Below are 24,037 nucleotides of genomic sequence, written 5' to 3' on the forward strand. Positions count from 1 at the left end.
TTTTCACGTTGAATAGGGAGTGTGGGTGGGACATGCCTATTTTTCATAAAAAAATAGAGCAAAATTACATAATTCTTAGAATTTTGATTCACTTAAGACCGAAACGTTCCTCTGAGACTTTATACACACTGGCCCAGAGACTAAATTCTACCCTATATTCCTATCTAACACTTGATAAGTTCATCATCATCTTCATTTAAACATCTTTACCTTCAGTGTTCCTAAATTCTTTAGGGCCAGATTAACCCACAATTTATTTTTATTTATTTATTCATTTAACTGATCAGGTATGCTGCAAAGCTTCCTCTGCACTGCCACATTCAACTTCTACTATTCCAAAATAAACATCTGCTTTATTGACTCATCTCATTTTGACATCAGTGGATGCAACGTGGACTCTTGTACCTGAGGCTGGTAGAACCTGCTCTAAACCAGTTGTTTTCTCACAGGGAAATAAAGAAATGTACACATTGTACTGGTTCCATCATATTAATCTGAAATATTTTCATGAGTCAGTTATATACAATGTAAGATCCCCCAAAAAACATAGTGGCAAAGCTCAGTTAGCAAAGTCAGAATTGTACAATGACAAGTAAACCATTATTAATGTCATGTACAAGATCATATTTTTAGTAGGGGTTCATTCCAAGTGTATGTGAAGACCGGTGTATTCTCAAGTGCAGCTTTACTTCCTGGAGGGATCAACGAGGCCATTATTCCATGCCAAAATATAAATATCCTCCTATCCACTGGTGTCTCCACAACCATTTTCCAAAATGGTCATATGCAATGTAATGTAGACATCATAGCTCTTCTTTTAAAAATAGTCAGATATATATTGTGCCAGTCCGTGAACATGTAAAAACGCCCCGGCATCATTTCATTGAGAGGGAGTTTATTCCTCTCGCCGCTGTTGCCGCTGCATCTTTTGCTGTAAGCAGAAAATAAAAGACAGACACAATCAGCTTGACGCACTGCATGGACGGGTATACAGAGGCAGTATATTTGACTCTCCGTGTAGAAAGGAAAACTATATTCTGAACTGGCTGTTAACTAAGCCTCGCTCCCCCCCTTAGTTACTGTTACTATGCCTGTCAAAGTTTTCCGTTTTCACACACATGAAATCTTTAGTAATTTTTTTTAAATGTGGGGTTTCGATCTCAGACAGAAGTAAACAAAGGCAGGCTTCTCGTGGCTTTTTTGGGGGGCTAGGCGATAATTCAATATGACAACTTATCATCTTTCAATGGAATCATATCGTGATTAAATCCTATATTGAGATATTGTGATACACAATTACGTCATCTAAATTGATAGGAAAAAAAAGCACATACTAACTGAAATTTCTTAGAAAATCTGATGTGAAATATTTTGAGGGACTATCATTTGAAGATTGCAACAAACTACGACAAACTACAAAATTAACAAACTGGACTCCAGAACACAATAGTGCATACAGTTCAGAACATTATAATGGTGTAGAATAATGTGTAATGGTCCACTTGCAACCCAAATGTTGGTTAAAATAAACTGGAAGTAGTGCTTTCCCAACGGCAGTGTGCAGGATTTTCTTCATTCATTCATTCATTCATTCAATCAGATTCCTTGTTCCACTCCTGCGTGCCTACACCCAATAATTCTGCTTATGGGAGCTCATGCCAGTGTGGTTAAATCAAACTATTGTTGTAATCTGATTACTCTGTATTTGTGTTTATCAGGCATGTGACATCAGTGTATAGCTGGAAATATTTATTCTATTTATTATTTATCATAATTAGTTTAAATATTTATAAAAGGCTTTACCATGTAGCTATTTCATATAGACTATATAATTTATATATTAAGGACTAACTTTTGAAGCATTTGTTTGTAGACAGGCACGCAACCAGTGTCGTGGGAATGATAAATAAAGTACATGTGATGTCATTTTACCTCCTCCTGCTGCTCTGAGCCTCATTTTGAAGACAAGAGAACGCCAAACCCCCACATACCTAAAGATAACATGTCAACAGTCCATGCTGACGTGCTCTATTTTGTGAAGAATACTGCAGTTTCTTCAAGATAAGGACAAGCTTTCATGTCCACATTAGGTAATACATTGTGTAGTGTTTCCCTGGCTTAGGGCCGTCAATATTTATACTCTGTATTATACAATCATCACTGTATAATAAAAGTTACATTATTAAATGTTTTGCGTACCTTTTTTCTCTGCTTCTTTCTTTTTTGCCGCATCTTCTCTCTGTTTCTTGATAATGGCGAGGCGAGCGAGGTCGGCTTTGGCCTGGTCTGTCTTCCCTGCCAAGTGCATCTTCATGTAGCGCTCCTTCGCTTTCTGCTTCTCGATCTCCTCTCTGTGCCAGAGTGTGTGTGCGTGTGACAAGGAGAGGCAAAGTGTGATAAGGAAAGTCGTTATCAAACATGGGGAACTGGGAATTTATAGACATAAAACATAAACAAAACCAACCCATCAGCCTTTTAGTGTTGCATTGTTGTACATGCAGGGCTTTCCGTAGGATGTGACGCTGTGCCGTCATTCTCTTGTGCAGCACCGTCACACCTCTTTCAAAATATGCAAATAATATGCTTATTTAAACACATAACACTTTCACGTTTCAAGCACATAATGTACAAGAAAGAAGAGCTGGTCATCAACGCTCCACACTGCTCCAACTGTTATGGCATGCAACTTCTATCGTTAAGATGTTTTCAATAAATACTATATGTTTAAAAAGAAGTTCCCATTTAGCACTGATATGATGTGACACCAAACACACACCTCTCTCTCCTTGATAACTGCTTGGGCTCGTCCAGCTCAATCTGCGTCACCTTCTTGGACTTCTGAGCCGCTCTGTTGGGGTTCTCAATCTCTATCAAGCCCTCCACACCCGCTCTCCTCCTCTGCAAAACACATCACAACAGCTCATACAGATTGAAGTGAATGCTTTGAATATATTATCAAACAATGATAATGCATGCTGAAAAAAAGTTACAAGGTGCTTCACAGGTGCACATAAATTACTAATAACAAATTATTATACTTTATGAATGTGTGTTTGGTAACAGAGCAAGCGAATGACAGAAACAGTGTGGTGGTACATCTGAGTTTTCGTCGTCGCTGTCTTCTGATCCTGATGCCGGTGGCTTCTCCTCCGCCGTGTCATTCTGAGCTGCGCCCCCTGCCGCTTCTGCTTCCTGCTCTTGCTATAACACACAACACACAGGAGACTGTTATCAAACCAAGGCATCAGGTCAAACACATGAAGTTACAACAGGGAATACCACCTATGTATGCAGGTTTTTACTCCATTCAAACACCACGTCAGCTTCTTTCACCTATCAGGTCCTCTCTTCTGACTGGTGGAGAGTTAATGAGAGTCTTGGAGGGCACTCCGGGAATGTTAAACATCAAGATCAGTTACATAGTTTACTCTTTCCAATGTAAAGATGCTATTGATTTGCATTTTGGGAAGTGTAGGATCCATATTTCCTCAACTGATCTCAACATGGCAGCCGGGTCACAAACTTTCTCATTTTACAGCTAAACAGTACACTACAAGATGTTTCTGAAAACATTTGAGGAGAGAAATAGTTATTACAGTAACAGAATATTGATTCATATTTGATCAGCGCTGCCTAGTTTGACTGCTTGATTGGAGTTTGCGAGTGATTGACAGCTGCTCAGAGACGACAGGCTCCAGCTCGTCCCTGATTGGTTGTTTTCCTCCAGTCTGTGAAATCTTGCAGATGCCATTATGAGCACTGGAGGTCACAGAGGCACATGATTTTTTTCAGATTACCTGTCTCATGCACTACTGTCAGGATATAGTGACTGTTTTATAAAAATAACTTTTTTTTAATCATATTTGCTCCAATTCTGCCCCCTGCTGCTCTAAGTACAGTACTTGAGTAAATGTAATTAGTTGTATTTTCCACCACTGCAGAGTGGAACATGAATCAAACAGTCTTTGGATGTACAATGATTGACTCCACTAACCTTTTTCCTTTCCTTCTCTGCCTTCATCTGGGCGTCTATCTCATCAGGGCTGGTGTACTGCCGCACCCGACCCTTGTGGCCACCTTTCCTACCTGCAGCCATGATGAAAAATGACATCACACACAGATTTGCATACACAGTGGGGTATTCTATATATATATATATATATATATATATATAATATAATTATACAGTATATATATATAATATATATATATATATAATATTTATATATTATATATAATATAATACAATACATATAATATAATATAATATAATATAATTATATATAGATATATTATATATAGATGTATATTATATAGATATATATCTATATATTATATAGATATATATTATATATAATATTCTAGGGGTGAAGAACAGCAGCCAGGCAGGTGTGAACAGAAGCAGTGCGGCTTATAAACATGCTGTCAGTGCTTGTTTAATGTTTAATGAACAACACACAGATATGTAAATAAGAGCAGCATGTGGCCTGGAGCTCTGCCGGTTGTTGGGCAGCTAACAGACAGATCTTTTAATACATCCAAGCTAACAGCAGGTTCACAAATGTACAAAAACTGATGTCAACACAATGCAGCAGGTTTTAAGATGATTCTTACCTCCTTTGGGCATTTTGACAAACGAATCCTTTATTAAAAAACTCTCTAACAACTAAACAGTGACAGAAAACATAAGTGTCAAAACAGCAGTACGAGCTGACAGCTGGCTGCAGGGATGAGTATCAAATACCCTGAGTCGTCCAAGGATCTGCCTGTCGACAAATCTTCAATACAAGGCTTTTTTTTCAAGCATTTAGTAAACTTATTTGCTGCTATAAACTAAATGATGTAGATGTGTCGATATAATGCACAGTTGTTTGACTAAATGGCGTAAATGATTAAATTCAACAACCTAAACCATGTTGTTTACCTTAAGGCAATATGCTTGTGTGCTAAAGTGATGCAATATGCCAGGAACGACAGAAAGATACCTGCTTTGCTTTTTATTTAAGCAAAACATGTGTTAACTGATCTAAATAAATGTTTCTATAAACGTAAATAGTTAGTTTAAGAGAAGATAGAAGAAATGCTGATAAATGGAGTATGTGTATTTTGACATGGTGACGTCACTTGAGGGAGGAGAAGGAGAAATAGAACTAATATATATAATAATAACTGTACTATAGCTTGCTAAGACTGCATAGAGAGGTATAGATGTATTATTCTGTTGGGTTCCAGCACACGAGGGGGTGAAAGGGAATGAGTTTGCAGATAAACGAGCAAAAAGTTCACTGCAAAAGGAAATAACAGTACCAGTTCTACTTGGGAAAGGAGAAGGCAAAGCGGTGATTAAAGGTCCCATATTGTAAAAAGGGAGATTTTCATGTCTATTTTATTATAAAGCAGGTTTAAGTGATGTATATACTCTGAAAGTATCAAAACGCTCAGTCCACAGATAAATACACAGCCTGTATTCAGAAACTGTGCGTTTGAAACAAGCCGTTAGGATTTCTGTCCATTTGTGATGTCACAAATATACAATATTTAGACCATTTCACAGTTTTAAATGTAAACATTCTAAATGTGTCCCAGGTTATTTCCTGTTGCAGTGTATGTGAATGACATCAGCTGACAGGATGTAAACATGGACCCAAGCTGTTTCCTAGCAACGCAATTCCGTTGAAATGCATTAAAACGGAGCATTAAAAACGGAGTGTAAATACATGTATATTCAGACAGACAGTATGGGGAAAATAATGTCTTTTTTGAACATTAAAGCATGTAAACATGTTCTTGTAGAATCCCAAAATACAAGCATGAACCTGAAAATGAGCACGATATGAGACCTTTAAAAGGAAAGGAGTGGAGATATGGCAGAAAAGACGGGAGGAGGACCAGAAAGGAAGGAGATATTTCAGAATACAAAAGTCGGTCATAACAAAGAAATATAAAGAAAGGAACAGAAGGGAGGAAATCATCATAACAAGACTCAGACTTGCGGATTGTGGTGTTAAAGAAAATGTGCAGCGTATCCTAATTCATTGTAAAAAGTATGAGGCTGAAAGACAAAGACTACAGGACCAAGTCAGAGAGGAGGGACGGGACTGGGATTTGATGGGGATATGGGGAACAGAGGGTGAGGGGGTTGAAGGCACCAGGAAGGCAACTATTAATAATATTATTAATGTTCTATTAATGTTATTAATGTTATTAAGAGACACAGGATTGGTGGGTAGAATTTAAGAGTAGAAGTAATGTGTAAAATGACATGTTGTTTATGGACTTGTCATGGACAATAACAAAGATAACTTTCTGGTGAAGAACATTCTCATTCTTGGAAAATTTTATTTGCACAAATCCAAGTATATGAAAGTGAAACCTATAGGTTTAATGTGTTTCATTCTGAGTTTCTTTTTTACATAAAAGCCCTTAAAGTCATGAAAAACATTTAAACTTCTTAACACAATAGAAGAATATGAATTACAGGTACAGCCCTATAGCCCTTCATTTAATTTATTATTATTTTCATTTACATATTTTATTTGTTCTTGTTCTGAATGCACCTTGTCCTTTTACTTTAATGCAATGATCTATGAGCCATGTTGTTTGTACATTTTGCTGTACATGTTTGTACATTTTGCTGACATGATGCTACACAGTCTTGTCCAGTAGGAGGCGGTATGCAGCTTAAAGCTGGTTGCGATCCGCCAGAAACTGAGAGAAGAAGAAGAAGAAGAAATGGACCCCTGGTGACGTCAAATTGAAGCGCCTGAGACGAGTTCGCAATACAAAACGAAAACACGGAGAGCTTTTTGTTCTGTATTTTGTATAAAACAGAGCAAAATGCCGAAAGTAAAGAGGAGTCGGAAGCCTCCTCCAGACGGCTGGGAGCTCATTGAGCCCACTCTGGACGAGCTGGATCAGAAGATGAGAGAAGGTGAGCTGGTAGAAGATTATTCATGTTGTTCAGATGCTCCTCACAAACACCTGGCCGTCGAGCTGCAGCACAGCACGCAGGCTGTGGGGGGAAGATCAGCCTTCACCTCCACTTCTCTCTCAATGTGGATGGATCTTTGTTTTATTTTACCACTCATTAACGCTGGGTGGGGTCAACAATCAAAGAATCAAGAGAACAGCTACAGGTCAAGCGGTTAGTTCAGTGAGATACTATTGTTGATTCTGTCTTCTGACAGGCCAGATGTCTCAACATGTGTGATCATATGACGTCTAATTAAGGGAAACCTTAATGTTAATGTATACAGTCGTACTTAAGACAGAAGTCTGCTTCCAACTTTGTGGTAACAGTTTGATAGATAGTAACTTTATTGATCCCGAGGGAAATTCAAGACCAAAACGACCAATTAGTCGACTAATTGACTAAAGAAATCTTAGTCGACTAAAGAAATCTTAGTCGACTAAATGACTAAAGAAATCTTAGTAGACTAAAGAAATCTTAGTCGACTAAAGAAATCTTAGTAGACTAGGACCAAAACGACCAATTAGTCGATTAATTGACTAAAGAAATCTTAGTTGACTAAAGAAATCTTAGTAGACTAGGACCAAAACGACCGATTAGTCGACTAATTGACTAAAGAAATCTTAGTTGACTAAAGAAATCTTAGTAGACTAGGACCAAAACGACCAATTAGTCGACTAATTGACTAAAGAAATCTTAGTTGACTAAAGAAATCTTAGTAGACTAGGACCAAAACGACCAATTAGTCGACTAATTGACTAAAGAAATCTTAGTTGACTAAAGAAATCTTAATCGACCAGGACCAAAACGACCAATTAGTCAACTAATTGACTAAAGAAATCTTAGTAGACTAGGACCAAAACGACCGATTAGTCGACTAATTGACTAAAGAGATCTTAGTTGACTAAAGAAATCTTAATCGACTAGGACCAAAACGACCAATTAGTCGACTAATTGACTAAAGAAATCTTAGTTGACTAAAGAAATCTTAATCGACTAGGACCAAAACGACCAATTAGTCAACTAATTGACTAAAGAAATCTTAGTTGACTAAAGAAATCTTAGTAGACTAGGACCAAAACGACCGATTAGTCGACTAATTGACTAAAGAGATCTTAGTTGACTAAAGAGATCTTAGTAGACTAGGACCAAAACGACCAATTAGTCGACTAATTGACTAAAGAGATCTTAGTTGACTAAAGAGATCTTAGTAGACTAGGACCAAAACGACCAATTAGTCGACTAATTGACTAAAGAGATCTTAGTTGACTAAAGAGATCTTAGTAGACTAGGACCAAAACGACCAATTAGTCGACTAATTGACTAAAGAAATCTTAGTAGACTAGGACCAAAACGACCAATTAGTCGACTAATTGACTAAAGAAATCTTAGTTGACTAAAGAAATCTTAATCGACTAGGACCAAAACGACCAATTAGTCAACTAATTGACTAAAGAAATCTTAGTTGACTAAAGAAATCTTAGTAGACTAGGACCAAAACGACCGATTAGTCGACTAATTGACTAAAGAAATCTTAGTAGACTAGGACCAAAACGACCAATTAGTCGACTAAATGACTAAAGAAATCTTAATCGACTAAAGAAATCTTAGTCGACTAAAGAAATCTTAGTCGACTAGGACCAAAATGACCGATTAGTCGACTAATTGACTAAAGAAATCTTAGTAGACTAGGACCAAAATGACCAATTAGTCGACTAAATGACTAAAGAAATCTTAATCGACTAAAGAAATCTTAGTCGACTAGGACCAAAACGACCGATTAGTCGACTAATTGACTAAAGAAATCTTAATCGACTAGGACCAAAACGACCAATTAGTCAACTAATTGACTAAAGAAATCTTAGTTGACTAAAGAAATCTTAGTAGACTAGGACCAAAACGACCGATTAGTCGACTAATTGACTAAAGAAATCTTAATCGACTAGGACCAAAACGACCAATTAGTCAACTAATTGACTAAAGAAATCTTAGTTGACTAAAGAAATCTTAGTAGACTAGGACCAAAACGACCGATTAGTCGACTAATTGACTAAAGAGATCTTAGTTAACTAAAGAGATCTTAGTAGACTAGGACCAAAACGACCAATTAGTCGACTAATTGACCAGAGAAATCTTAGTCGACTAAAGAAATCTTAGTCGACTAAAGAAATCTTAGTAGACTAGGACCAAAACGACCGATTAGTCGACTAATTGACTAAAGAAATCGTAGTTGACTAAAGAAATCTTAATTGACTAGGACCAAAACGACCAATTAGTCGACTAATTGACTAAAGAAATCTTAGTAGACTAGGACCAAAACGACCAATTAGTCGACTAAATGACTAAAGAAATCTTAATCGACTAAAGAAATCTTAGTCGACTAAAGAAATCTTAGTCGACTAAAGAAATCTTAGTCGACTAGGACCAAAACGACCGATTAGTCGACTAATTGACTAAAGAAATCTTAGTTGACTAAAGAAATCCTTTTGTAGAAGGCTGGGTAAGGCTGGGGAAAATGCCCCCAAGCAGAAGCACAGAGCGCTGACCTTAACCACATCCAACACCTAAGTATTCTCATAGGAGTGGAGGCTGTTATAGTAGCAGATGTATATATTCTATAGTATGCATTACATATTTAGTGCTATTCCCACCTGGCCCAGAGAGGCGTTTTAATTAACCAAGCAGGTGCACCACTGATATTAATTCCTGCTTACCAAAGCTAACTTTCCTGATTTTCCTCTGTGTCCCAGCTGAAACAGAGCCTCACGAGGGAAAGCGGAAGGTGGAGTCCCTTTGGCCAATTTTCAGGCTGCATCATCAGCGGAGTCGATACATCTACGACCTCTTCTACAAAAGGAAAGCCATCAGCAGAGGTCAGACCGAGTTTCCCCTCCACCAACTACTTCACATCTAATGTTTCCCATTTCCTCTTTTCTTATCCTCTTCTGTCTACTTCAGCATTTATAATCCTTCCTTAAATTTCAGCATGACATATTTGGTATCTCAGGAAAACATGTTTGAATTAATTTGATCTTTGCACAAGTTTGTTATGACTTCCTCATTTCCACATATATAAGTAACAATTGCTTGAGAACATTTCAAGAATCCCTAAGACTTTATTCAAGATGTTTGTTGAGTACTTTTGCCCCTTGCAAAAAGCAATTTTCTTTTTTTGTATTATTTTTGTATTTGCACATGACCAAACATTTGAAACCCAATCATAGTTTATACGAATCATACTAGATGCCAAACCAGTGTTTGTCTTTCTGTGTGTTCTCCTGACAGAGCTGTATGAGTATTGTATAAAAGAAGGCTATGCAGACAAGAACCTGATTGCCAAGTGGAAGAAGCAGGGCTACGAGAACCTGTGCTGCCTGCGTTGCATCCAAACCCGAGACACCAACTTTGGAACCAACTGCATCTGCAGAGTCCCCAAGAGCAAGCTGGAAGTCGTAAGTCTGACAGAATTTTTGTGATTCTCACTAAAGTTGTTTATTTTAATCATCAACAATCCCAGTGAGAGCTTATTGTATTAAATATGTGTTAAGGCTACGGTTGCCCCCTCTGTTTTACATTATTCCTGCTGATGTCTGTACCGACATGAGTGCAGACAGTACAAACTTGTGATAAAGTAATGCCACAGTGATGCCACAGGGCTCACTAGTCACTGTGTCGATGTTCATTAATCACTGACATGCTTTGTGCGACACCTACGAGGAACCCTCTCCCAAGGGAAAAAAAACTATGAGCTAAACACTTCCATCAGCACGCTTAACGTTCACAATGACAATGCTGATGTTTAGTATGTATGGTTACTATGTTGAGCATACTATGTTCACCAGAATGATTTAAATTTGCATTATCCCTTCATTTCAAGACATAAAAATCAACTGCAAATATTTGAACAGGTTCTAAATGTTAGAAACCTCTAGCATCAGCGAGTGCCAGTTATTGTAGTAATATTTTAAGAAATAGGATTTAAGATTTAGAAATGGGAATTGTCCTAAATAAAGTGACAGTTATCCAGTTACCTTCCTAAATGGTGACATTATGGCTCATAAGATGGCCTGTTCTTTCCCTGTGTGTCTTTGTGATCTGAATCCAGCTGTTTTTTTGTTTCTTCTTCTCTGCAGGGAAGGATCATTGAATGCACCCACTGTGGATGCAGAGGATGTTCTGGCTAAGTGCAGTTTTTGGACATCCGGTCTATTTTCCGTTGGGCAACAGGGCTCACCCAGCTTCCATCTGTGCATTATCATAACCCCAAAGCAACGTTGTCTTTATTTCAGTCAGAAACAAATCACTGATATCTTCACCATCATCCTCAGTTATAGGGGGGTCAGTGTTTGGTACTTTTGAAAACAGGGGAGCAAAGGAGAATACACTGAGAGGGGCCATATTGTATTAAATACATCTGTTTTTCTCTGTGTGTTTTTTTTTTTTCTTTTTTTATAAACCTAACTAAAGCCCTCAACTCCAAATGCTCAAAGTAGGAAGTTGAGGTTAGCCGTTTCTGGATCAGACCTATCATTCCTGCTAGTCAAACCCACTGTGAAGGTCATTTTAAAATCTAATGCTTTTCATTTCATTTGAAAAGGGCTGGGAGGGAAAGTGAGTTTTGTTCGGAAATGTTGTTTTAAACCTTAAAACTTTTTCTTCATCATTTTTCTTGTAGTGTAATTTTAAATAAAACAATTCTGATTTACTTGCTCTTACTTTTTTTATTTTATGATGCAGGTTAAGTGTGAGTTCTAATGAATTAAAAAAAAAGACCATTATGGACTGTAGAGTTACGAGGTTGTTACATAAAACTCTGTTTGCGCTGGCCTGTTGCATTCAAACTCAGACATTTAAATGTTATTTTTTATCTTAATTTTTGCCATTGTAAAGGGATTTATTGTGAGAAAAACATCATACAGTGAGATTTAGGCCGCACCGTGGTTAGCTGGCATTTTGTTCACCCTCATATTATTATCCCGACGAGCCGTTCTAGAGCATAACTCTCTAGAAGGTTGAAGAGTAGTTTCTAACTATGCATGAAGTCAAATGTCTATCTTTCATTTATGTGTCTGTATATCTGTTTTGATACAGAAAGGTGACCTCTGTGCATGCTCAGTTCCTTATCATAAAATGAGATTTAGGTGTTTGGGGAAAAGGCTAAAATAATGACATTGGTATGTTTTGACTAAAATATTTGCCTTTGTATGTCTGAGCTTTGGCTACATGAAAAAAAAAGCACAATTCCATTGAATTTCAGAGGAAAACAAGATCAATATTCCCAAATTCAATCGTTACTCTCATCGTCTCCTTTTCTTAAATATTATGGTTCACTATTCTAGGTTAAGAAACAAGTCGCTCTCGTTGACCCTGTTTTTATGTTTTTGTGCCTCAGCGCTGGTGACGGCCGTGGCCGTGGCCATGAACGCGATATCTCAAGAACAAGGAAGGAATTTCTTAAAATTTTGCACAAACATCCACTTGGACTGATTGGATTTTGGGGGTTAAAGGTCAAGGTTACTGTGACCTTACGTCCATCCCAATCTTGTGAAGGTGTTATCTCAGGAACACTTTGAGCAAATGTCTTCAAATTTGGCACAAACATCCACTCGGATTTGAGGACGAACTGCTTAGAATTTGGTGGTCAAAGGTCACCTCACAGTCACCTCACAAAACACGTTTTTAGCCATAACTCAAGAATTCATATGTTAACTATGACAATTTAACAGGATAAAATGATGAAGTGATGACATTTTGGACAGACATACTGTAGATGTAAACTGCAACTTGACTGGTTAGCGGAGGCATACAGCCGCAGGGCGGTAATTCTAATTTGACTGTATCATATAAAGACAATATAACTCACATCCCAAAGCAGATTCTTATTCAGTGTATTTATAATTTATCATTATCAATGTTGCCACAACCAACAACCAAAACCACGGTAGCTACTCAAGACAACAAGTAGTATATGGTTGTAATAGCATAGGACGAGTTGTTCTAATGGGGAACTGCATATACTCTTCAGTGCTGTCATCTCATCTGAGGTCTATCTATATTACAATCGGGTAGTTTCAGTTTTTATCATTAAAGTTGGAAAAGCCCACCTGTTTGCATTATGAGTTCCACACATTGGCTCTATTGTAAAAAGCGAGCACTGTTGTTGCAACCCTGCTCTTGTATATTACTTCCACCACCTTCTCCTCCTGCTGCTCCAGCAGGGCAATTAGTTGATTTCACAGATGAGCATTTATTATTCACGACACCTCAAATGCTCACACATCCGTCATCGCTAAAGCAAGTCACGCAGACACGAGTCTGTTGGGAGTGTTTGACGTTTAATGATGATCTGTAGGATCTTCCTCCAGTATCCCACATTGAAATTCACCATGATCACCTATAACTCCTGCGTTACCCAGGCATCCACGCAAAAAAAATTAAATGGATTCAAATAATTTAATGGAACAAAAGAATATCATCAACATTTACATAAAAGCGTCAAGACATTCACAACGTGCTTTATTAAAATCACTGGCGACGACGGCGTCTCACGGGGCCGAAGTGAGCACGACACCCCCCTCGTGATGAGACACAAAAGGTGGTGGACATGATATGGCAACATAAGGACACTGAGTGACGACATGTTAAGCACACTGTGGTATGGCTTATTCAGGTTACATTCACCTTTTTGCATTAGAGGGACAAAACCTAAAAAAAATGTAACATCTTTGCAGTAAAATGCGTTATTCATAAAAAATAAAAAGACAAGGCAAAAAAAGAAATATCAAACTGAAATAATACGTTAGGTGGAATTAAAAATGTGAGGTTGCCATTAGTTAAAAGAATATTCCATAAAAAAAAAAAAGTGCAGCCATGATCCTACATTGTTTGACCTTTCACATTAAAACTCTGACCATGCAGTCACACAAGTACAGTTACCGTTCTAGATACAGATTTACAGCTCCATCACTGACGCCACAGAATTAGGAACAGTAAAATCTAAAATACTATCAAAAGACGCTTCTTCAGTGTCGTACCACTGGCCGATGTGACAGAACCTAAAATATTTCGTACCTCCAGCATCCACCAGAGAGAAAATCGGGGCGTACTCAGCATGATGGTCATAATCCAAGTAATAAATACAGAACAGTTTTGTTCATATTTCACATTCAGCAAGGGTTGTTCACAAGAAAATAAATAATAGGCAGCTGTCCTAATTCAAGTGTCAAGCTTAGAGTTTTGCTTTTCATGGCACAGGAAATCATTTTGTTCCCCATAATAAAATCTTTACCAACACAACACCACCGTCTCAGCCACATCCCCTCAAACTCTTCAGCATCCTCTCCCGACTCAGTTCATCCGAATACAACGAAACAGAAATATTATCAACACGGTGATTCACCCTGGCACAAGACAGTCTCATGCTGACACCACGACACCCTCACACAACTTTAAGACAACAGTGAAATTCAATACATTTAGGGTTAAGTAGCTTTTAAAAATGTTCCTGACTGTGTGAGTAACAGCCATGAAAATGCTCGCCAGCACTTAATAGTGGCAGCTTTTGGCTGCCGTTGGCCCGTACACGGGTGAGTATGTATTGTGGTGAGTATGTATTGTGGTGACGTTATTTCTGGGCATGCAAGTATCACGTGGGGGCCCACTGGATCTATAATTCACACAGCAAAACACGCTTCCTCATGCATCGCAAACCTGAAAGCTGGGAATGTTTACTCCATGAAATGTCAAAGCTACTCAGCAACAATCCATCATCGTGTCTCTATTTGGAACAAAACTATAGGAATGTGTGTTAAAATTGATTCACAAAAGAAATATAAAAAAAAAAACAGTTGGGCTTTTGGAAGTTATGTGGTAGTTTTAAAGAAGAGAGGCATGTCACAAAACCAGCTGTAACAAGCCTGCGCGGTGCTAATAAGGTTTCACGGACAGATTCAGAGAGACGTCTGTTCTCCACAAGCAGAAAATGTCAGCATATGGGAGTTTGTCGGAAAACATGTTTATATATAGCTGCGATGATATCATAGCTGACAAACTGCTCGGTGATCGGTGGGTGTTAACACAGATGGAGCTTATAGTTTAACCTGTTAGCGAGCTGGCTGAGGTCAGACCAGCACTTACGACACACAGACGGTGTATTTGTGTACAGCTGAAGACCCCATAAGTGACATTAAAATGATTTGTCCCCAATCTAAAAGGTTAAAATTCTGTATGCTTTAAACTAAAATGTCAAGTGATTTTAATAATCTGGGCACTCCCAGTAATATATTCCACTGGCCAGCATCTCTCTAAACCATTCAGAATGTGGCGTCCTCTAACGGGGATGTTGAACTATGCGCCCCTAAAATCGACTTAAGCGTGTACGTGTGTGAGTGTGCGTGTGTGTGTGTGTGTGTGTGTGTTTGTGTGTGGTGAGGTGCGGTGGAGACTGACCTTAAACAAGCCAGCGCAGTGTAACACACACAAATGACTCAAAGGACAATAAGTGGAACCGACCTTCATGTGTGTTTGGGAGTGTCAACGTGCTCTGGACCGAACACAGGCAAAGTGAACCGCTCACTGACATTCACAACTCACTCTGTCTCCTTTTTTCCTGCACACAGAGGAAAGAGAAAGACCAGAGGAAAAAGACAGCAAGGCAAAGAGAGATTACACAAATAAAACAATAATAACCAGTGCAGTTTGTCCTCAAACTAAAATGGCCGTAGACCTTATTAAGATCAACCTTTGTTCCGTTAAAAACCAAAGGGTCGAAGATGATTTTTGCTAAAACGTATGTGGGAATCCTCGTCCCAGCATCAGATTTTGTATAAAACGCTGGTGGTGTAGTTAAAATTAAAACAAGTTGCTGCTGCGCTGCCCCCGGTGGCGGGCCGCAGGTACTGCTGAGTGATGAGCTGGCTGAGGTAGAGCAGTATCTGGCTGTCCTCCTCTCCCAGCCCCAGCTGCTCCTGCAGGAAGCAGAGGCGTCTGCCCTCCACCACCTCGGGCCCCTCCGTGGAGCTGACCGGCAGGTGGAGGTGGTGGGTGAAGGTGAACAGGAAGGCCTTGGCCACCAGTTCACAGAGCGTGCTCTGCAAGTGAAGGAAGTAAGTGGAGCCTCGGCGGACGTAGGTGCGGTGGTCGGCTATGTTGGCGAGGAGTATGCCACGATACGGCGGACAGCGCAAGGTCTTCTGGTCGGCATCCAGGATGGAGATGTAGCGGCTGTAGCGGGACAGCGAGTAGAGCATGCTGGAACCCACAGGGGACGCTACTCTGTGGGGGACAGACAGACACATACTGGTATTCGTTACTTTGTAAAGGCAGCTTATACAAACACATATATACAGTATAATCATTCCTTATGGATGTTATTCGCCATGTCTGTGTTAGAATTCATATTTTTTTAAATGAGGATTAACATGCTCAGCACCATAGAACTGTATATAAAGATGGACGACATGACAGCTCCCCAAAAGTGAAGCCAAAACATCTGGATCGCCCCCTGGTGGCTGGCTGCAGTATAGGTCATAAACCCCGCCCCCTTCGTGCTAGCAGATGGGACATGGACCAAACTAAGAGGTTAAAGTACACATTAAATACATTTCTCCCAAAGATGGTTTCTGTCATTTTAGATAGTTCGTATCACGTTGATGTTCAAGTGTTCATTTTTCTGATAAGTTTGGTTTTAATTAGTTATTTCATGCTATAAAAAGGGGGGTGAGAGGTCATGACTGACAGCTGCTCAATGTGGGTGGCGTGTGGGTGGTCGATACCATGGCTCCCGCCATATCTGCATGTCCAATTGACCCTGTATAATTAGCAATTGACCCTTCCTATGTCCCGCCCCTTTTCGCTCTGTGCTCCAATAACAACTGAGCAAGCTTTGAACCAGGCAGAACTTCGGTCAACTTTCCTCTCTCCTGTTATACTTAGTTATGCTACATCAGTTCAAAGGTAACATTACTACTTAAGTCACATTGAAATCGATGTCACAATCTTCGCGGACACATTACGTTGTATTTAGTCATAGCTATTACGAGGAACTTTCATTTTGTGTTGATTTTGGTGGTCCCTGTGGACAAGAGCGGTAGTGTTTCCGAGCACCAGAGTCCTTTTTTTCGATTGAAATGCTTGGCTTAGACTATTTGTGTAGTCATTGTACAACAACTAAATAACTAATATATTGTATTAATACACAGATTTGTCTGCACATATGCCCTATATTAATAAGGTAGGAGTGTAAAGATGAAGAAAATCCAGTTTGATATGCCACAAGGTGTCACGACACAGCTAAGTGCATCTACTGTACCAATGTGATAAATACACCCAGAGGTGCTCTGATCAGATCCCACGGACTCCCTCCTCCGGAATCTCTCAGCGCCTTTAACTGTCTCAACAAAGACATGAGTTCATGACGCTATGGCTTCCTCTCTAAATGTAAAATATTGTGATGCTTTGGGGCCCATGCTGTCGTAAGAAAGATGAGTAGAAATGAAAAAAGAACCTCAAGGACAAGATGTGAGGCTGGAGGTTAATGGTTGAATGGTTGCTTGTGTGAGTCATCAAGGACTGAGTCAGACCAGATGAGTAATAGTAGAGTAAGGTGCAATACCAACTACAAAAAGGTATATGCCGACATCAAACTTCACACTCTCTTAAAGGAACAGTGTGTAACATTTAGGGGGATCTATTGGTAGAAATGGAATATAATATTAATAAGTAGGTTTTCTTTAGTGTATTATCACCTGAAATTAGGAGTCGGTGTGTTTTTGTTACCTTAGAATGAGCCGTTAATATCTACATAAGGGGCGGGTCCTCTTCATGGAGTCCGCTGCCATGTTTCTACAGTAGCCCTAATGAAAATTAACATTTCCCTAATATTCCCGTTTACATGCAGTCGTGCATACTCCGATTAACGTAACCGGTGGTGGACTTGTTTGACTGTGTGAACACAGCCTCCCTCTTTCATTCCTTCAACCACCTTCTTGAAAAAGGTCGGCGTTGTGATATTTACGCATATCCAAATCTGTTGATATCCAAGTCTTTCATGATGTTTAAAATGAGGTGTGTTTCTCCTTCCGACCAGAAATGTGGGCTTTTCTTTTGGGCATGCATCTCTGCAATCTGTTGGCTAGTTGGTTTGTGTTCAATGCACAGAGTTGGCCATAAACAGGCAAGAGGCCATGTGTCACAAACTGCCGTAAAAACGCTGGTATCTTAATCAGAAAAATGCTCCATTTCTCTAAGTCCTAATTCAGAAAATCCAAACAGTATATGCTGTTTAAATGACCCATATCAAATTCATAATATTGTCATATTCGGAATAGCGGAATATTGGTGTGCATGTAAACGTCGTCATTGGCTCTAGATGGGGCCATTCGCATTTTCACGTTGGCCACTGTAGTTTTCCTACACGCTTGGCACACGGGGGAAGTTTTAGTTGGTTGCAATCTGCAACCTCACCAAAAAGTGAAATGCTTTAAAAGTCCAGTTTGTAGGATCTGGCGGTACCTAGGGGTTGCAACCAACTGAAGCCTCTCCCGTGTGGCCAACATGGAAACACAAATGGCCCTCTCTAGAGCCATTTGGAGCAGAGTCAGTGCGTAGAGTGTGTGTGTGTGTGTGTTTGGGGTGGGGGGGGGGGGGGGGGAATTGAGTGATGAAGCAAGAGAGAGAGAGCGGTGGCGACGGGAGCAAGTTACGTCAACGACTCTGGCCCAAGCAGGAAAAGTTGAAAGAGTTTGGTTTGTCCGTTCTGGGCTACTGTTGAAACATTGAGGTGCAACATGGCAGACTCGGTGAAGAGGACCCGGCTCATTCTAAGGTAACGAAAACACAACGCTTCTTATTTTCAGGTGATTATACACTAAAGAAAATATACTTTTTAATATATATTCCATTTCTGCCAAGAGATCCCCTTAAATGCTACACACTGTTCCTTTAAATATAAATGCAAATTGGAAATACCTTTGCAATCCGACGAGTTTCCACCTCTGCAGGTCAGTCAGGGTGAAAGGGCAGGACAGCCAGGCTTGAACCCTCTCTCCACACTTTCCAGGACCAGGCACAAAGAGGGCCAGAGCAGCAACCAGTCGGCGGACTCTTCCCTCATCCGTCCCGAGCACCACCAGGGTCCTGCCACTCAGCAGACACCACAGAGCCTGTATGGCGAAGGGGTACTGTCGCACAAACCTCAAGGCTGCTTGTCCGGCCTTCTTCCTCTGACGTAGGGTCACCACCCCCCCGTAGCCAAGAGGTGAAGCCGCCCGATCAGACCCTGTAGAAGCGCTCATGGTACAGTCAGACCCATCCTCCGCTGAGGTACGGGACACTGCATCTGCGAGGAGCCCCATAGGCAGCTCCAGCCCAGCTGCGGGGCTTTCTGAGCATGGAGAACCCACCGTGTAGTCGTCCTGGAGTGGAAGTAGAGCCTGGGGCTCCTGGTTGACCACAAGGGTTTGACAGGGTTGCGGGTGGGAGCTTTGGCCAAGACGTGGTGCCGCCTCTGGGGCAGAAGCCTCATAAAGGAAACCCTCTTGGGCCATACAGCATGCCGTGTCCAAAGGAACCAACAAGTCAGACTCCATCTCACAAGCCCTATCAGTCACATCCTCCAGCTCAGACACCACCTCCAGCAAGGACACAGGTGTGTCGTCTCCGTCATCGTCCCCAGCCGTGGTCTCCATCTCTTCACTGCTGCTCTCCCTCTCCAGGTCAGTGTTATTGTCAGGGTCAGGGTCAGGGTCAGGGGTCAAGTCAAAATCAGGAGCTTCTGACTTCATACTTGCCAGATTCTGCTGCCTCTCTGCCAGACCCATCCCGCTCTTATCGCTGCTAAAGCTTCCTTTGGTCTCCTCCGAGCTCTCCTGGGTCTCCAGAGTCTGGTCTGAGGGGGAGGACTCCAGATGGCTCTCCACAATCCCGAGCGCACTCTCTTGGGTATGGCTGGTCCCAGAGGCTGGGTCTAGAGGATCTGGAGGCTCCAGAGCATCTAGCTCTAGAGGTTCTGGTCCGAGCACAATAGGAGGTGGATTTAAGACTGTATAGTTATCTACAGCATGGTTCACAGCACAGAATGGTCTTAGTGTTCCCCTTTCATCCTCATCTTCATCACCGAGGTCCTCCTCGAACAGGAAGTTGGTAACTCTCTGTTTCCTGCGCAGAGCCCTGTCCAGGCGCCGTGTGTGCAAGTAACACAAGTCCCCCCGGAAACTCCTCTCCGTCTCCTTCAGGAGCTCCACGGTGGCCTCGTAGAAAGTATTGTCGCACAGCTCTCGCAGGGTCTTCAGGCGCTTGTCGAAACACTTTGCAGACTTCGCTTTGATCAGCTGCGGCGTGTAGGACGGCCTGCGTTTAACGCCCTCATCTTCCTCCTCGTCCGCTTCATCTCCACATCCTTCCCCATCGACCTGCCCTTCCACCCCCTTCTTCCGTTTGTCAGTGTAACTGAACGGGTTGGCGAGCTTGGCGTATTTCTCTAACAGCTGCTCACACTCGCTCAAGCACTCGGTGACGCACTTCTGGCAGGTGATGGCTTGAGGATCTCGGCGTGGACGGTGATGGTAGGTGCTGATCTGTCTCAGCAGGTCTCTGTGTTCGTAGATGCTCTTTTCCACATTTGCGAGCTCGTTGGCCTTCTCCACAGCATGAGCGGAGTACATGGACTGAGGCCCCGCCTCTCTCTGCAGGCCCTCCTCCCTCTGCAGCACAGAGTGGGTGTACCTGATGGGGAGAAAACACAGGTACTGGTTCACATGTGTTCATACAGGGAAAGGGAAAAGTGAGAAACCACTACACAAGAAACATTGAAAACCTCCAACATCATGAACTGTAAAATTAGGGTTGGGGTTCAGTAGCCAGTTGTGTTTTTAGCCATGCTAGAAAACACTACAGATGGTAATGTTGGTTGGTTGGTTGGTTGGTTGACCACTTAGATCCAGACTGAAATATCTCAACAACTTTACGATGGATTAGCGTAAAATGCTTCCTCTGGGGACAAATCCTACTGACTATTCCTCTTGCGTAACCGGGAGGTTGACATTTCTGGCGTTTAGAGAAATATCCTGACAGCAATTTAATGGATTATTATGAAATTTGGTACAAATATCCATGGTCCCCAGGGGATGTACCCTAATGTTTAATGACCTAAAGACTCCTCCACTGCCACCGTGATAAAATCACATTTGTGGTTTCACGCGAAATGTCTTAGGATGAATTCTAATATCTTCGGCTTATCTTATCTTAAATGAAAAGTCAGGGGACTTTTCATTTAAGATATAAGATAAGATATACTTTATTGTCCCCAGGGGAAATTTTGCTTGCGCAATAGTGGTGCACACAGCTGCAATCAGCTTAAATGGTGAACATGGTAAACATTATAACTGCTAATCGTCAGCATGTTATGTTGTCATTGTGAGCAGGACGGAGAGCTCCTGAGACTGCACCATTATTAGCCAATTTTGGAAGCCTGTCTGGTGGAAGGAGCCTGTGTCAAAAGCTTCATTATTTCAGGTCAGAAAGCAATCACTTTCTGACCTCACCCCTTTCAATTTTAACAAATGTTTCCCACATGCTAACCTATATGAGAGAGTATTAAAACGTGGTTTAATTAACCAGAGTTTTTGCCTTTTTTTTTTTTTTAAATTAAGGTTTAAGGACCAAAAAAAAGAAATTCACCTAATCTGCATATTTAGGTATTCTGGACCAAAAGTATTGAATTTGTGGATAACCTTGTCTGTAAGCTTTCTGATAATCAGAAAAACATACCGACGGAATTTCCCCTTTAGTTTATAATGTGCTCACATCACATGATGCATAATGCTAGATAAAGCGTGTTTAATCAAATTACTGCAAACTAATTTACACACAGAACCATGAAGACTGGTGGTATTATTCCAGTATAGGAGCCCTGGTTGATTACTGGTGTCCAGCCACGTGCAGTCTTCTGTGAGCGCTCTACTTAAAGCAAACTAGGTACATGGACAGTACACAGAGAGGGCTGTGCATTGGCAAGAATCTGGCTATACAATACGTATCATGATACAGGGCTAACAATTCAATATATTGCGATATATTACGATACTGTAAGCATGGCGATATATTGTGATTTTTTTTAATTTAATTTTAGGAAAACTGTAATCGCATAAAGAACATACCAGAAATACATAATTTTATAATAGGCAAAAACAACAAATGATACTGCATGCAAAAAATTACATGGTTTTTGCCCCATACTGCATGTGATTATCATAAAGTCTGTAAAGGGGAGACTCGTTGGTACCCATAGAACCCATTTTCATTCACATACTTTGAGGTCAAAGGTCAAGGGACCCCTGTGAAAATCGCCATGCCAGTTTTTCCTTACCAAAATGTAGCGTAACTTTGAAGCATTATTTAGCCTCTTTCGCAATAAGTTAGTATGACATGGCTGGTACCAATGGATTCCTTAGGTTTTCTAGTTTTATATGATGCCATTAACTTCACTCTAGCCAAAAGATTGAATAGCGGTCAGGTCTGATGGCGGGCCATTGGATTTTTAAGAGGTTGATTAAAAAATCGATAGTGTTTTGGAGAATCGATACAGTATCTCACAACATAATATTGCGATACTCGTGTATCAATATTTTCTTACACCCCTCATACATAGAGGGCAGTAGGTGTGAGGTAGGGGTGGGGGTGAGGGGTCTTGCCCAGGGCCCCCTAACTGATTAATCCAGCCATGCCACTACCATTTTTCCAAAGATTATTCTGTTCACTCTTTACCTAAATGACTAAACAAAAGATTTGAGAGGATATCAGATAAAGGTTGTATTAAAGTTCTTACTCCAGGTCTCGGAGCTTCCTCTGGAGTTCCTTGGCGAACGCTCTCCTGTTCCCGGCCTTCAGACACTCAGAGGCCTGTGAGAAGCGGAGGGACAGCTCCTGAAACTGCAGCATGATTTTCCTCTCGTCTGCCGAGACGTACGCCATACAGAAGGGTCGCACAAAACCCCTCGCTTCCAGGTCGTAAAGAGTAAGGTGATGGACGTAGGCGAACGCCCCCTCCTTCGAGTCGCCCAGCACCACCCTGGAGTCCTCCACAAAGCTGAGCCTTGGGTAGCCGCTGCCAGGTGGATGTCCCACAAAGGAGGCCTGGTAGTCCACCGACATGATGCGAAGGGAGAAGTAGTTGAGATCGAAGGTGCCGCAGATTTTGGGGTCATCGGGGATGGTGAGGAGCGGCTGAGGGCCCACCTGCTCAGAGAACTCAGAGATGAGGATGAAGTCTTTGGTGAACTTGGCATAGGAGGTTTTGGCCCAGGGGTTGGAGTCAGCCAGCGGATGGAGAGGGACAGAGAACTCCTCTGGGAGAGCCCAGGGGTCGGGAGCGTTCTGCCCATACTCGTCCTCTTTAGTGAAAGCCACCACGTCAGGTGAGCCTATCATAGTGGTGTTGTTGAGCAAGGCATGAGATACACAACACACAGTGCAGCACAAGTCATAGACCAGCTGTCAGAGCACAGCGGTGCAGGGCAACCACAGAAAGTGCTGTCAGATTGACCATCTTGTTGCACATAGGTTAGTAAGGTTGATGGAGAGATGGAGAGATGGAGAGAGTCCACACACACAAATATAAGATGATTATATCATTTTAAAGGGGATCCCAAAGCAGAGTGGGCCCAAAATGTAGCTGCACCCCTGCAGGAGAGAGTCCACAGAACAAGAGCCTTGATATTTGTCAGATAAGATAAAAACCGACACCTCGACAGATATACATTCAGTGTCTCTGTTAACAAAAGCAATTATCTTGCGCCTATCAGAGGCTGCGTGCAGACATCAGACCATTCATGCTGTGCACAGATTAAAAACCATGAAGCAGCATCAGTGAGGCGCCTCTGTCCTCCTCTCCTTCATGTCTTCATGCGTCCTCTGCAGCTCCTCTCTGTGCTCTGGACCGTGGAGCGACACAGACACCGTTAACACACCAGCAGCGCTACATGTAATGTCCACATCCTGAGACAGACGCCATGTTTACCCAGCTGGTTGTAGTCTCGTCAGGTGACCAGTCCGCCTCCCCATCTGGAGGAA

The 24,037-nt window shown here is 41.2% G+C and overlaps 3 protein-coding genes across 5 annotated transcripts; 1 reads left to right on the forward strand and 2 right to left on the reverse strand.

Annotated features, from left to right (window-relative positions):
• Positions 1-252: 252 nt before the first annotated feature.
• Positions 253-4,763, reverse strand: pdap1b (pdgfa associated protein 1b). 3 transcript variants are annotated; one of them, XR_005210051.1, is made up of 7 exons: positions 4,615-4,763; positions 3,995-4,086; positions 3,097-3,201; positions 2,777-2,898; positions 2,465-2,559; positions 2,200-2,351; positions 920-931 (listed from the first exon to the last, which is right to left on the reverse strand). XR_005210051.1 is itself a non-coding variant. In XM_037793291.1 (6 exons), the coding sequence occupies exons 1-6, from the start codon at positions 4,625-4,627 to the stop codon at positions 876-878; spliced, it is 540 nt and encodes a 179-aa protein (XP_037649219.1). In that variant the 5' UTR covers positions 4,628-4,762; the 3' UTR covers positions 253-875. The 3 variants fall into 3 exon arrangements, 2 of the variants coding, with proteins under 2 accessions (XP_037649219.1, XP_037649218.1); XM_037793291.1 differs by lacking the exon at positions 2,465-2,559 and having other exon boundaries at positions 253-931; positions 4,615-4,762; XM_037793290.1 differs by lacking the exons at positions 2,465-2,559; positions 4,615-4,763 and having other exon boundaries at positions 253-933; positions 2,201-2,351; positions 3,039-3,201; positions 3,995-4,092.
• A 1,936-nt stretch (positions 4,764-6,699) lies between these two features.
• Positions 6,700-11,675, forward strand: bud31 (BUD31 homolog). The gene is made up of 4 exons (XM_037793384.1): positions 6,700-6,931; positions 9,721-9,843; positions 10,256-10,422; positions 11,104-11,675. The coding sequence occupies exons 1-4, from the start codon at positions 6,838-6,840 to the stop codon at positions 11,152-11,154; spliced, it is 435 nt and encodes a 144-aa protein (XP_037649312.1). The 5' UTR covers positions 6,700-6,837; the 3' UTR covers positions 11,155-11,675.
• A 1,545-nt stretch (positions 11,676-13,220) lies between these two features.
• smcr8a (Smith-Magenis syndrome chromosome region, candidate 8a) lies at positions 13,221-24,022 on the reverse strand. Its single transcript, XM_037792901.1, has 3 exons — positions 22,794-24,022; positions 18,938-20,692; positions 13,221-16,243 (listed from the first exon to the last, which is right to left on the reverse strand). The coding sequence occupies exons 1-3, from the start codon at positions 23,393-23,395 to the stop codon at positions 15,784-15,786; spliced, it is 2,817 nt and encodes a 938-aa protein (XP_037648829.1). The 5' UTR covers positions 23,396-24,022; the 3' UTR covers positions 13,221-15,783.
• Positions 24,023-24,037: the final 15 nt, after the last annotated feature.

This window comes from Sebastes umbrosus, chromosome 14, assembly GCF_015220745.1.
Source record: "Sebastes umbrosus isolate fSebUmb1 chromosome 14, fSebUmb1.pri, whole genome shotgun sequence".
Taxonomy (NCBI): domain Eukaryota; kingdom Metazoa; phylum Chordata; class Actinopteri; order Perciformes; family Sebastidae; genus Sebastes; species Sebastes umbrosus.